The sequence below is a fragment of the Scyliorhinus canicula genome, chromosome 3, assembly GCF_902713615.1.
Source record: "Scyliorhinus canicula chromosome 3, sScyCan1.1, whole genome shotgun sequence".
NCBI classification, from domain to species: Eukaryota; Metazoa; Chordata; class Chondrichthyes; order Carcharhiniformes; family Scyliorhinidae; genus Scyliorhinus; species Scyliorhinus canicula.
In genome coordinates, this window is record NC_052148.1 from 131,897,272 (window position 1) to 131,912,254 (window position 14,983).

Sequence of the window (14,983 nt, forward strand, 5' to 3'; positions counted from 1 at the left end):
AAAAGTATAAAAATAGCGGATTCAATAAGAGGAGTGTACAATCACATGAATGATAGAGTCTAAATTGGTCCAGTTCTTGGTTTTGGAGAGGTTGTTGCTTATGGACAATGGTTCATTTGATCCTTGAGTATCAGATTGTCAGGGTTTACCCTCAATACAAGGGAATGACTTTTTTTTAATGAGACTAGATCCGAGTTTAGAAATCTTATGGCTGCAAATACACTTGGGTTACAGGGAGATTTGCTGATTGGTTGACCACGTATTACTCCCTTAGAGTCAAGGGGCTGGATTCTCCCCTACCCGGCGGGGCGGGGGGTCCTAGCGGTATGGAGTAGTGTGAACCACTCTGGCGTCGGGCCACCCCAAAGGTGCGGAATTTTCCGCACCTTTAGGGGCCAAGCCCTCACCGTGAGGGGCTAGGCCCGCGCTGGAGTGATTGCCGTCCCGCCGGCTGGCATGGAAGGCCTTTGGCGCCACGCCAGCCAGGACTGAAGGGACTTGGCCGGCCGGCGGAAGTCTGCGCATGCGCGGGAGCGTCAGCGGCTGCTGATGTCATCCCCGCGCATGCGCAGGGGAGGTGATCACGTCCGCGTCGGCCATCACAGAGGCGATGGCCGACGCGGAAGGAAAAGAGTGCCCACAGGCCCGCCCACGGATCGGTGGGCCCCGATCACGGGCCAGGCCACCGTGCGGGCACCCCCCCCCGGGCCAGATTGCCCGCGCCCCAACCAGGACCCCGGAGCCAGCCCGCGCCGCCAGTCCCGCCAGTAAGGGAGGTGGTCACGCCGGCGGGACAGGCATTATAGCAGCGGGACTTCGGCCCATCGCGGGCCGGAGATTCGCCGGGGGGGGGGGGGGGGGGGGGGGGGGGGCTGCCGACCGGCGCAACTCGATTCCCGTCCCCGCCGAATCTCCGGTGCCGGACAATTCGGTGGCTGGCGGGGGCGGGATTCATGCCAGCCTCCCCCCCGGCGATTCTCCGACCCTCCCATGGAGTTTTATGATTTATTCTACTAACACATTGCTACACCAATTTTCCGTAAGCAACTGTTAGCTATTCGTATTTTCCAAAAATTCTGTTTTTAAGACAATGCTGCTGCTTGAAGGAAATATTGGTCAGAAATTATTTTTATTGGTCTTCGATTAATTATAACACCGTAGTTTTTTGGAATTATGAAACTGCATAAAATTGATATTGATGTACTTAAATAAAAAATCGGCCAAAGTTTATTTTTTTTAATAATATCCCCCTCGTACAGCAAGATATACAGAATGATTTGAAATACCAACTCAATTCCTCTCAAAAAAAGATGTACATACTAGGGCCGCACGGTAGCACAGTGATTAACACAGTTGCTTCACCGCTCCAGAGTCCCAGGTTCGATTCCAGCTTTGGTCACTGTGTGGAATCTGCACATTCTCCCCGTGTGTGCGTGAGTTTCCTCCAAGTGCTCCGGTTTCCTCCCGCAGTCCAAAGATGTGCAGGTTAGGTGGATTGGCCATGATAAATTGCCCTTAGTGTCCAAAAAGGTTAGGTGAGGTTACTAGGTTACGGGGGTAGGGTGAAGGTGTGGGTTTAAGTAGGGTGCTCTTTCCGAGAGCTGGTGAAGACTCGATAGGCTGAATGGCCTCCTTCTGCACTGTAAATTCTATGATGATTCTATGTTAGACATGCCTAATGAACCTAATTAACGTGCAGCCAATGTGTTAGATGGTAAGAAGGGGGATGGTAAGAAAGCAGTGCGCGATAGGAATTAGCTGGCAGGTTTTTGAGTTGTGAGGGTAGTAGGATAGGATGGTAGATTGCTAACAGTGACTAGGGGTTCTTCTTTGACTCACCTTATAAGTAGGGCTGGTGGCCATCTTGGGTGGGCCTCGGTTCTAGAAACTTGGAAGAATGAGGGGATAATCCCTCATGGTGGAAATGGCTGATGTGAGAGGGAGGGGAGGTGAAAGACCCCCAATCCGACTCGTGGAACATCAGAGATTTGGGAAGTTCAGTGAAACGAGGTTTCTCTCATCTGAAGAATTTAAGGGCCAATGTGGCGCTTCTGCAGGAGACCCATCTGCGGGTGAGGGATCAGACTAGACTGCAAAAGAGCTGGTAGAACCAGGTGTCCCACTTGGGCTTTGATAGCAGGGACTGGGGCCTGGCAATCTTAATTTTAAAAAGGATCCGTTTTCTGACTGAATGGGTTGTGGCGGATCAGGGAGGTAGCTCTGCTATGGTCACTGGGATGCAAGAAGGTAAGTTAGTGGTGTTGGTGAATGCGTACACCCCAAACTGGGATGATGTAACATTCATGAGGAGATTGTCGGCCGCAATACCAGAATTGGACACTCATCAGTTGGTCCTGGGGGGAGACCTACATTGTGTCTTGAACCTGAAACTGGACTGGTCGAAGCCAAAGTCGTTGGTCCCTTCGGGGGTGGCAAATGTGTTGTTCGCATTTATGAAGGAGATGGTGGTGGTGAGGGGAGGGGGTGGAGATCTGTGGCAGCTTAAGCACCCCAGGGGTAAGGAGTTTTCATTTTTCTCTGTAGGACATAAAATATATTCAAGGATAGATTTTTGTTTTATGATAGTAAGATTTCTTATGCCTGGCGTGAGGAAGGCTGCGTACTTGGTGATAGTCATCTCAGGCCATGCTCCACATCTGGTAGATTTGGTATTAGAGGTAGGTTCTGTTCAGCCCCTGGAATGGAGGCTGGATGTGGGGTTATTGGTAGATTTGGGGTTCTGTGGACGGATATCGAGGATAGGATGATAGACGAATATGTGGGACTTAATGGGAATGGATTGGTCTCGCCCTGGGTTCTGTGGGAGGCTCTGAAAGCAGTGATTAGAGGGGAGATAGTTCCACACAAAGCGCATAAAGATAGGGAGGCTAGGGAGAAATGCCAAAGGTTGGTAGATTACATCTTTGAAGTAGGCTGCAGGTATTCGACTGACCCAACTCCAGAACTCCTGCAAGCAGGAAAAAGCTGCAGATGCAGTTTGACCTGTTATCCACACATTTTTTTTTTTTATAAATGTTTTTATTCAGTTTTCATATTTTATATTGAACAAATTACAAATTGTTAGGAGAAAAAAAAACAACAAACAAACACGCAAAACTTAACATACATATTTACAGGTAAGCATCTTCGTAGTAGTAACTGCGCCCGCCCCCCCCCCCCCCCCCCCCCCCCCCCCAACATGTTTATTTAGTTTGGTTTTGGGCCTTAGCTAGCCATCGAACCCCCGTACCGAACCTGTAGCCCCTCCCGCTACCTTCCCCCGACTATTCTTCCTCTTGTACATTGGCCACAAATAGGTCCCGGAACAGTTGCATGAATGGCTCCCACGTTCTGTGGAAGCCGTCGTCCGACCCTCGGATGGCAAATTTGATTTTCTCCATTTGGAGAGATTCCGAGAGGTCGGACAGCCAATCCGCAGCTCTGGGCGGTGCTGCTGACCGCCAGCCAAACAGGATTCTACGGCGGGCGATCAGGGAGGCAAAGGCAAGGGCGTCCGCCCTCCTCCCCAGGAATAGATCTGGCTGTTCTGAAACCCCGAAGACCGCCACTATCGGGCATGGCTCCACCCTCACTCCCACCACTTTGGACATAACCTCGAAGAAGGCTGTCCAGTACTCCACGAGTCTGGGGCAAGACCAGAACATGTGGGCGTGGTTGGCCGGGCCTCTTTGGCACCGTTCACATCTGTCTTCCACCTCCGGGAAGAACCTACTCATACGGGTTCTTGTTAAGTGGGCTCTATGTACCACTTTTAGTTGCGTCAGGCTGAGCCTTGCGCACGTGGAGGTGGAGTTGACCCTATGCAGTGCTTCGCTCCAGAGTCCCCACCCTATCTCCATCCCCAGGTCGTCCTCCCATTTCCTTCTTGTTGCGTCCAGTACGGTGTCGTCCCTATCTACCAGTCGGTCATACATGTCACTACAGTTCCCTTTCTCTAGGATACTTGCGTCCAGTAGGTCTTCCAGTAGTGTCTGTCGTGGCGGTTGTGGGTACGTCCTTGTCTCCTTTCGTAGGAAGTTTTTGAGCTGCAGGTACCGTAGCTCGTTCCCCCCAGCTAGCTGAAACTTCTCTGTCAGTTCGTCCAGTGTTGCGATCCTGTCGTCCGTGTATAGGTCCCTGACTGTCAGTGTCCCCCCGTCCTGCCTCCACCTTTTGAAGGTGGCGTCAGTCAGTGCTGGTGTGAACCTATGGTTGTTGCAGATGGGAGCCCTGTTCGACATTTTGGTCAGGCCAAGTTGCTGCCGCAGTTGGTTCCAGGATTGGAGGGTGGCTGTCACCACTGGGCTGCTGGAGTGTTTTTTGGGTGGGGATGGGAGTGCTGCCGTGGCGAGGGCCCGGAGGGAGGTTCCCATGCAGGAGGCCTCCTCCGCACGCACCCACTCAGCCTCTGGCTCCTGGATCCATCCCCTTACTCGCTCGGCTGTTGCTGCCCAGTGGTAGAATTGTAGATTCGGGAGGGCTAGCCCTCCCCTGGTTTTTGTTTTTTGTAAGACCTTCTTTGGGATCCTAGCATTTTTACCCCCCCATACGAACGCCATGATGAGTTTGTCCAGCGCTTTGAAAAAGGCCTTGGGGATGTAGATCGGAATGGATCTAAACAGGAAGAGGAACCTGGGCAGTACGTTCATTTTGATCGTCTGAACTCTCCCCGCGAGGGAGAGCGGGAGTGTGTTCCATCTTTGCAGGTCCTTTTTAACTTCCTCCGTCAGGCTGGTGAGGTTCCATTTGTGGATCCCTTTCCAGTCATGGGCTATTTGGATCCCCAGGTAGCGGAATTTATGTCGGGCTTGATTGAACGGCAGCCCCTTTAGTGCTGCCCCCCCCCCCCCTTGCGGGTGTACTGGGAAGATCTCACTTTTGCTCATGTTGAGTTTGTAGCCCGAGAAGGCTCCAAACTCTTTCAGGTTGTTATCCACACATAAGGAGGTGCACCAGTTGCGGCGCTCGAGGGGGGGTTACGTTTGAGTATGGGGAGAAGGTCAGACATCTATTGGCTTGTTAGTTGAGGTGGCAGGCAGCCTCCCTATCCAGGTTAGAGACGCAGGTGACAGACTGATGTCTGCTCCAGACAAAGTTAATGTATCGTTTGAAACATTTTATAAGAACCTATTGGTTGGAGCCGCCATGACGGAGGTCAGTTATATCGGAGTTTTGGAAGAACTGGAGTTTCCAGAGCGGGAGAGGAAGAGCCTGAAGGGCTGGAGGAGCCATTGGGCACAGAGGAGGTCCTGACAGCAATAGGACGGACGCAGACAGGTAAGACCCCGGGGCCAGACGGGTTCCCGGTGGAGTTTTATACAAAGTTTGTTGGACAGCTGGTGCCATTACTAGTGAGGATGTTTGTGGACTCGGTAATACGCAATTCTCTGTCTGAGATATCAATGCAAGCATCAGTTTCACTGCTACTAAAAAGAATAAGGACCCCGTGGAATGTGGGTCGCACTGCCCTATTTCTCTACTTAATGTGGATGCAGAGATACTGGTAAAGGTGTTAGCACTCAGACTGGAATCATGTCTTCCTCAGGTCATTGGGGAAGATCAGATGGGTTATGTCAAAGGCCGGCAATTGTTGCCTGACAGTTCCTATAGCTCAAGTACACCATGAGGGGTTTTACCGAAGGTGGCAGCCGTTTGTTATTTATTTTAAGGAGATAGTCGCTGTTAGTTGCTAAGGAGGCAAAGGGGAGAAGGAAACGGGAGAGGGGTTAGATTGGGTGAGGAGTTAGGCTATGTTTTGGGGAATAATGTTTGTATTTGTGTTTTATTCTATTCTGTATTTAATTTTTTTTCCCAGTTTTCTTCTGTTCTCTTATTTTAAAAAGAATTTCCAATTAAGGGGCAATTTTAGCATGGCCAATCCACCTACCCTGCACATCTTTGGGTTGTGGGATGAGACCCATGCAGACACAAGGAGAATGCACAAACTGCACACGGACAATGACCCGGAATCAAACCCGGTCACATATTTTAAAATTAGTTTAACTGGGGTCCTGGGGGCGCAGGGTGATCTGACCCCGGTGGGTGCCCCCACAGTGGCCTGGCCCGCGATCGGGACCCACCAATCGGCAGGCGGGCCTGTGCTGTTGGGCACTCTTTTTCTTCCGCCTTCGCCATGGTCTTCACCATGGCGGAGGTGGAAGAAACCCTCTCCCCTGCGCATGCACCGGTATGACGTCAGCAGCCGTTGATGCTCCGGCGCATGCACGGACTTACGCAGGCCGGCGAAGTCCTTTCAGCCCTGGCTGTCATGGCGCCAAAGGCCTTTCACGCCATCCGGCGGAGCGAGAACCACTCCGGCATGGGCCTAGCCCCTCAATGTGAGGGCTTGGCCCCTAAAGGTGTGGAGACGTCCGCACCTTTGGGGATGCCCGACACCGGAGTGGTTCACGCCACTCCAACACGCCGGGGCCCCCAGCCCTGCTGGGTAGGGGAGAATCCTGGCCAGTGTGTCTGCTGATGTGTAATGGCATATCCATATTTAACGATGTCCCGGATCAGGCTTTTACCAAGAGGAAACCAGCACCCCCCCCCCCCCCCCCCCCCCCCCCCCCCCCCCAATACAGCCAAGCCCTGTGGCAATTGGCGAGAGGAAACAGGGACAGGACCGTGAGATCTAGATGTTCCTAGCTTCAGATCAGCACATAGGTGGTGGAGATTGATTTGGCCATCTCACTGTTGGAATAGGAACAGGAGAGAGTTTTGGCAGCTTTCTTCACAACCAAGGAGGCCCTGAAAAGGAGCTTGAGAAAGGAATACGAGCAATCTAGAGACCAAGGACCGACTCCATCTCTCAGAAACACCTGCCAAGTGTGCGGTCCAACATGCGGCTCTAGGTTTGGGCTCATCAGCCATGCACGCACCATGACCAGAAATAGGGAGTTTCTTAGGTGGACACTCATACTCATTAGTGAGTGATCACTGAAGAAGAATAAGATTTTCTTCTGTAAAATTTTAATTGAAAATGAAAAATTCAGTACATTTTTGCTTCCTGCTTTGCTGTCAGTGAAAATACTTAAATGTGATTGGATGCTTTCCCTACTTGATGACATAATTGCTGCTGGACACCTGTATAATCCCTTGCCTTGATGCCAGAATCAACATGACGTTGAGAAGGTGTCACGTGAGAGTACGTTTAAGAAATGGGTGTTTATAAATGGGTGTGCAGGTGGGTATCTGTGGTGAGAGTACCTTTAAGAAATGGGTGTTTACTATTGCAGTGATGTCAGAGAGTGGGTGGAGCTGGGCTGTCTGTCAGCTTTTTACTTTCATTTTTGAGCAGGCTGCAGGGTGTGTTTTAGTTTTGTTTTCAGTGTTGGAGCTGAAGCCAGACCAAGCAGGTGTACTGCTGTTCTCTATGCCATCCAAAAGACTATCTCTTGATCATTTGATGAATTCAGAATTATAACTGTTTTCAGTAGTGACTTTAACCTGATGCACTTCTGATAAAGGTTTTGTTTTTAAGTCATATGGATGTTAAAAAGGAAAGCTTAAAGGTTTACTTAGTGTTGTCGTCTTTGGGGGTTGTATTTGAATTAATGGTTGCTAAGATGTTCACTGTATGTTTTAAAAAGGTTAGCTTGAGTTCATAGAATAAACATTGTTTTGCTTTGAAAAGTAGTTTTCCATTTCTGCTGTACCACCCCCGTAGAGTGGGCTGTGTGCTCCCCATACCACAATCTAGTAGAAGTTGTGGGTCAGGTGAACTCCATGATACACTTTGGGGTTCTCTAAACCCTGGCCCATAACAAAGGGGAAAATCCACACACAGATCACTTGATGCTTGTGGGCAGCTTTCTTCAGTAGTGAATGCTATAATTTCACTACTGACCATGAAATCTGGGCGACACTTAATTTAAGCTGAACCAGAAACAAACCTAGAGTCAGACTCCCTGGAGTAGTTGGTTCAATCCTGACACGATATTGCACAAGTTCAGTGCAAGCAAAGACATAATTTCTCTGTACAACTAGTTTAAATATACCTGAGAATAAATACAATGGGCAGAATTTTTCATTCTATGCCTAAGTCCCAGGGTGAGGATAGGAACTAGGAGTGTTTCCTGCCACAGAGACCAGTGAAAATTTGTGCCAAATTGCGCGATTCTGGCCTAATTAAATATGCAGCCTAGGATTTCCGACATATTGTGCAGCAGAACAGGCTGGATGGCAAGCCCCTGCTGTTATATCCAGTCTGCATACTTAAAAGGCGCCTGGATCAATTTCTTACCCACCGTTGAGGGAGGAAATCGCTCAATGATCCCAAGGAGCTCGGTCTCCCAAATTTGATGGACACTTCCATCAATGTGCCACTCAATGCTGTGGAGACCAGAAAGGGCACCCCTTTCCCTAAAGATTAAAAGAGGAGGCTGGACTGTATGACCAACCCTGAATGAGAGGAAGTCATCAGGATGGTCAGTGCCTGGGGCCTCCACCAGAGGACTGTCCTGAAATGCAGGAAATGGATGAATGACCTCATCCGCACCATTAGGGTAAGTACACCTTCAACTGGTCACACTCAACTCACTGAATGGTGTAGGCGACATGGACTTCAGTGGAAAAGGCACCATCCATGCAGCCCTTGCATAAAAGCGCACACAACGTGATACGGTGATGCCACATAGCCTCACTGCAGTCCATCTAATTTAGTGCATCTAGTAGGTCCCTGACCCTTCGATGCAGAGAGCTCAGATGTGGACTGGGAGTGGGGGGCATGACTGTTCTGCAGAGTGCAGCCCCAAAACCCTTGAGGACAACCTGCAGTCCATCAATCACATGGCACAAAATACAGTGGGTTATTAGTAAGACTCGAAGCATCAGAAAGATACTAGAAACCCAATAGCTCTCAATCCCAGCTTCTCTCATTGCGAAGGAAAATCGGTCGCTCACTACTGTCTAACATTCGATGGGCCCCGTTCCCGTCGGGTGACGTGTCGTAAGTGATGACTAGATGTTTACCCTAGTCATAGTGGGTCAACACATCCAATGAGGATAGTTGCTGTTTGACACGATGGAAATCCGCCTCTTGGGCATTGCCCCAGAGCCATTCCTAGTGTTTCTCCAACAGGAGGTGCAGAGGGGCCACCACCATTGGCAGGTGCGGGATGAACCAAAATCAGCAACTGTTCACCACACAAATTGAGATGGAGCCGACGTCAATGTCCGGACACCTTGAGGGATTTGGTCGAATGTGCCCTGGCCTATGACCGGCACTGCTGCCCCAGTGTCCAGCTCCATATGCAGCCAATGTCCATTCACCTGCTCAGGGATGGGGACGGGGGCTACACAGGGTACCGCTAAGCAATGAAGTTGCGCCATGGCCTCTTCTTCGTCCGGAGCATCCAAGTGGCAAGTCTAATCTCTGGCCGGCGTTGACCCCCACCCGGGTGACGGAACCTCAGGGTCCTAGCTGTCTTTGGCCACCCCGACCCTGGAAGCCGCATACCGCACATGGAGGTATGTTGCCCGCGAGCGGACCAACAACATGTTCTGGCTATGGAGGGCGGAGCAGCGATCCCTGCTCGACTGGGCAATGAGGTTGCCGCATAGTGCCCTGTATCCCAGGGCATTGACCTCCATGCCTTGGACTTCCCGGATGCCATGTTCCTGGGACAGGGCAATCTGCAGGATCTGCTGGAGCATCAAAGTGGACCCATCCAGGAACCAATGCTGGGTCTTAGCGTTGCCCATGCCCCAGACAAGGTGGTCCCGCAAAGCATCATCTAGGGATGCCCCAAACGCACAAAACTCAGCAAGGTTCCGTAATCGGGTCATGGAGTCTGCCACTGACTCACCTGGGGGGGGGGGGGGGGGGGGGGGGGGCGCGGCGCGCGCTCTGCTGCATTCAGACAGTACCGTTGGACAATTATAGAGGGAGGGGGGCTGAAATGTCGCCCAACGATTTCCACCAGCTGTTTGAAAGTGTGGGTGCCTGCCGCAAATGGATATGTGAGGTCACGGATCATCCCGTACATTTGAGCTCTCATGTCATCAGTAATATTACTGTCCACCGCTCATCATCCATAATGTCTTGGCGTGAAAGTAATGGTGCATGCACTCTACATAACAGATTCATGTTTCAACTCTGGCATCGAACGCATTCAAATGGCTGAATAAAGGCATTGCAGCGGACCACGGGTCCCATCCTGCACGGGAGGCCCAGGAGGTGCTTCAGGAGGAAGGTCAATAGGGGACTGTTAGTTTTATTTTTTTCCTCGTCTCCAGTATCGTAACCGTCCCCAAAGGAAGGAGGTTTATTTAAGTTGGTTACAGAGGCTTTCATGCAAGCTACTCCTCCGAGTGAGTGCCAGCCGGTTCTGAGTCAGCCGGCTTTATACCAGAAGTCCTGGGAAGCTCCGCCTCTTTAAGCAGGGGACCGAGTACTCTCCGAAGGCTTCAAGGAAAACCAGATCCCCGACTCCGCAGGCTTTTGTCGGGCAAGGATATGGCATGAGTGTTCTACATATTTAAGTGACAGAGATGCCTGTCCAACAGGGGTTTCCTGCGCACATTAGATCATGCATGGGTTTAAGGCAGAGACTGGTGGGTTCCTGCCACCCACACAGAAACCCACCCACCTTGAAAAGTTACACTTCCTTCCAACATCTTTAGTCTATTTTCCTTGAAGGTTGTTGTGGAGGGTGATTCTACCTCGCACCTAATTTTCTGTAAGCTTGTTAATCAGCTGCGTTGCGAGTCATTTATATAGATAAGTATTTGAAATGTGAATATTTTTACTGTCCACAACCAGAGTTATGAATATGGTGATCCAAAAGTTGCAAACGGTACCAAAAGGAACCAGAGCAAATAATAATCCTGAACCAATATTTCCTATTATACAGCAATGTATTTTCTAATATTGTAGCTTCTCTAATATTAAAGAAAGTAAGTGTCTCCCAATCGTACCAGAAAAAGAAATCTTTACAGCTTGGCAAAAGTGAAACATAACTAAACTGTTAAGGAAACGTGCATTTCTAGTGATTAATACTAACAACTGAACCCTCAAACAGCATAAATGACCAATGAACAATGTTTAGACTACTGCATTGTCCATTTTTGTGTCTATTTTATTATTAAAATACACACCAAACTATCTATATTACAAAAGGGGGAAGTCTCAATAAAACAAAAGCTATTTATAAAGCTAGAATTCATGAGCAAAGGAGAGTTATACAAGATAGGAGACCTCAGCCCTACATTGCAAACACCATACTTTATTAAGAGTTCCAATCACACCATGCAACTGAAAATGTTCAACCACTCTTGATCCAGACTTACTGGAGAGGTGGCAAGATGTACCTGAGTTCAATTTGGGAGTGAAGGCTGACCTCGCTGCCAGAAATGACTTGAGATTCACCTCTTATTATACTGTCCTGTGAGTTGAGCATGACTGCTGAAGCTACTGATGGTAAGAGATGGCAGGTGTAGGCTTTGATAGTGCAACTATCTTCCCCTTCCTCTGACTCACTGTCTTGAGCAGCCCCGGCGATGCTTAACTTCTCCCAACGTTGCTGATCTATTTCCGTCACTGGGCCAAAGTGCACAAAGCGCTGGCAGCTGCCTGAAGCACTTCTATTGCTTCTTGCCTTACGACAGGCAAGGTCATCTTGAGCTGCTCTTTCTATTTCACTTTCAGACATTGGCTTCATTTCAGAACAATTTCTAATTGGCTTGGAAGTCTCCTCACTAGAAGAACTTATGGAAAATGGAGAAAAAAGAAGATTAAAGGCAGAAACAGATCACTATTTCCCTAGTTTATACCAGTTAAAAGTAGAAATCACTCTATTAACAAACATGAACAATGTACTACTAACTACAAACATCTACCAAGTCTATTTGTGAGAACATCCAGTTTATTATGTGAATTTTTCAGCCACTTTGTTAATAAAAATAAAATTGAAAGCGTACGGAATTGGAAGCTTTGGTAAGGAATTGGTTAAGAAGTAGCAGAGAGAGGCTGGAATCTTGTTGCAATATCGAGTGTCCTGATGGCGGGACAGGAAGTGTACGGGACGTCTGCTTGCAGGTGGCCATGAGCAATCAGGCGCCGCTTAACCAATGAGATATTAATGGAAGAGATGCCCGGCCAATTTTGTAGTGTGGGATAGCAGGAAATCAACGACCCTGCCATTCCCTCACAGGGTCGAAGGTCCAGGCACCATACTTGAAGGGCACCTGGACATGCATTAATTTACTGCAATGCAGTAGCATTGGTCTGGCTGTGACACCTTGAGACTACAGCTGCTGCCAGAATCTTCTGATCTCTCCCCTCCCCCCACCTGTATAAAATCAACTGTTGCTACCATCTTCTCACCTCCCCTACTTACTCCTTGGGAGTGATGTTGAGAACAGACAGTGAGTGGCCCCAGTTTAGTGATGCCTCTCTGCGGGTTTTCTCAGGCTAGTTGATGACAGTGGGATGACCTATTTCCCAGTGATGGTAGCAGCAGCCGTGAAGGATAATGGATAAATACTCAATCGGCAGGATATGGTGATCTCTCCCCACCCCCCAGCGCTTCCCCCCATCCCCCCCACGCCCCAAAGGAACTGTGTTCGGACCACAGCTTTTCACTATGTTCATAAATGACTTGAAAGATGGAATAGAGATCTGTACATCCAAGTTTGCTGATGGCACTAAGTTAGGTAGCACAAAAATTGTTGAAAGTTGCAAAGGGACTTTGATTGATTAAGTGAGTGGGCAAATCCGTGGCAGGTTGGAGTTCAATGTGGAAAAGGGTGAGGTCATCCACTATGATCATCAGAAAGATAGATTATTTTCGAAGCTGTGAGAAGCTTGGAACTGTAGATGGGCAGAAATACTCAGTGGCATAAAAGACAGAAATGAATAAAAGCCAGTGGACAGGTACAAAAAATAATTTAAACGGCTAATACAATGTTGACTATTATCTCAAGGGGACTGGGATACAAGGGGTGGAAGTTTTGTTCCATTTCCACAGAGTTCAGAAGATAGCCCTTTGGAGTATTATATGCAGTCCTGAGCACCACACCTCATGAAAGTGTTGGCGGGAGAGCAACACAGATACACCAAAAGTATACTGGGGCTATAATAAGGGTAAGTTAGGAGGACAGGCTGCTGAGGCTAAGCTTGTATTTCCTCAAGTACATAAGTTTAAGGTTTGACATAATTGTGATGCTTGAAATGATTAATGTATTTGATTGGGTAAACAGGGACTACTTCCCCTGGTAGGGGAGACCAGAGCAAGGGCATAACCGTAACAATAGAGCTGGGCTATCCAGTGGGTGATGTCCAAAGCACTTCGACATGCAAAAGTCAGTAAAAATCTGAAACTCTCTCCCCCAAAGGCTGTGTTCACTGACTGTGAAAATGCTGACGTAATGGATAGTTTTAATGCAAACTCCTCAGGTCTACATTTGTTTGAAGAATATCACTGAAATTAAATGCAAAGATTTATTTCTCTGCTGATAAACATCTGCTGACAGGTTGTAAAGAAGTCTAAAGGCAGGCACAAATGGTGGCAAAATGTGGAAGGAAAATAAGGAACTGTATCCTAGAACTGACTGACTTCCTTCAGGAGAGAAAAAAAGAAGGAATAGAAGAAAAATTAGAGATAAATTTGGCGTTGAACAGATCTAGTAAATCTCCTCGTAACTGTTGCAACAGTGACCAAATCTGGAAGCTGGTCTCAGTTACCCAACTGCCTTCTTGATTAAATCTGTCCATTGTCTGAGGAGATAAACAGGAAAATTAACTTGGAAGCTAAAGAATACGCACACCCAGGAATAGTCTTTTTTGTGCAAGGGGGTGAAATGTGCATATAATTAATATAAGGGAGACAACATTTTTATCCTTCACTAATTTCGTTAAAGAGTAGATACAAGTAGTCACTTACATAGAAAAAGGCAGGAATTTTAGTCTGCTAGGAAATTGAAGTCTGGATAGGTGTGCTTATTTTTGCAGCAGACCGGGATAAAAGAACACTGAAGGTAACATGCTTAAAGGTAAAAGAGAATTTACCCACAATAAAGTTGACTATTTGATCACTATTTTGTCACTGAAAGGGGCATCCCAGGTGGAGAAGGTAGTCAAGAAGGCATACGGCATGCTTGCCTTCATTGGCCGGGGCATTGAGTATAAGAATTGGCAAGTCATGTTGCAGCTGTATAGAACCTTAGTTAGGCCACATTAGGAGTATAGTGTTCAATTCTGGTCGCCACACTACCAGAAGGATTTGGAGGCTTTAGAGGGTGCAGAAGAGATTTACCAGGATGTTGCCAGGTATGGAGGGCATTAGCTATGAGGAGCGGTTGAATAAACTCGGTTTGTTCTCACTGGAATGATGGAGGTTGAGGGGCGACCTGATAGAGGTCTACAAAATTATGAGGGGTATAGACAAACTGGATAGTCAGAAGCTTTTCCCCAGGGTAGAGGGGTCAATTACTAGGGGGCATAGGTTTAAGGTGCGAGGGGCAAGGTTTAGAGGAGATGTACGAGGCAAGTTTTTTACACAGAGGGTAGTGGGTGCCTGGAACTTGCTGCCGGAGGAGGTGGTGGAAGCAGGGATGATAGTGACATTAAAGGGGCATCTTGACAAATACATGAATAGGATGGGAATAGAGGGATACGGACCCAGGAAGTGTAGAAGATTTTAGTTTAGACGGGTAGCATGGTCGGCACAGGCTTGGAGGGCCAAAGGGCCTGTTCCTGTGCTGTACTTTTCTTGTTCTTTGTTGTTCTTTGATCACCGAAATTCATTCTACTTTGTTAACATTGAAACCATTTTTATTTCAGGGCCGGGATTCTCCCCTACCCGGAATTCTCCGCACCTTTAGGGATCAAAGCCCTCACATTGAGGGGCTAGGCCCGCGCCGGAGAGGTTCCCACTCCACCGGCTGGCGTGAACGGCCTTTGGCGCCACGCCAGCCGGGGCCGAAAGGACTTCGCCGGCCGGTGTAACTCCGCGCATGCGCCAGACCGATCGCGGGCCAG

General features: G+C 48.6%; 1 protein-coding gene across 2 annotated transcripts in view; it reads right to left on the reverse strand.

The window, feature by feature from the left end:
• Positions 1–14,983, reverse strand: part of LOC119962960 (LIM and calponin homology domains-containing protein 1-like) — a 502,229-nt gene that overhangs the window by 152,045 nt on the left and 335,201 nt on the right. Inside the window, exon 12 of one of the 2 annotated variants that reach the window (XM_038791315.1) lies at positions 11,314–11,709. The exons of the other annotated variant lie outside the window; for it this stretch is intronic. Within the exon in view, the coding sequence (XP_038647243.1) occupies positions 11,314–11,709 (396 nt within the window). The remainder of the gene's footprint in view (positions 1–11,313; positions 11,710–14,983) is intronic. 2 annotated transcript variants of the gene reach the window in all.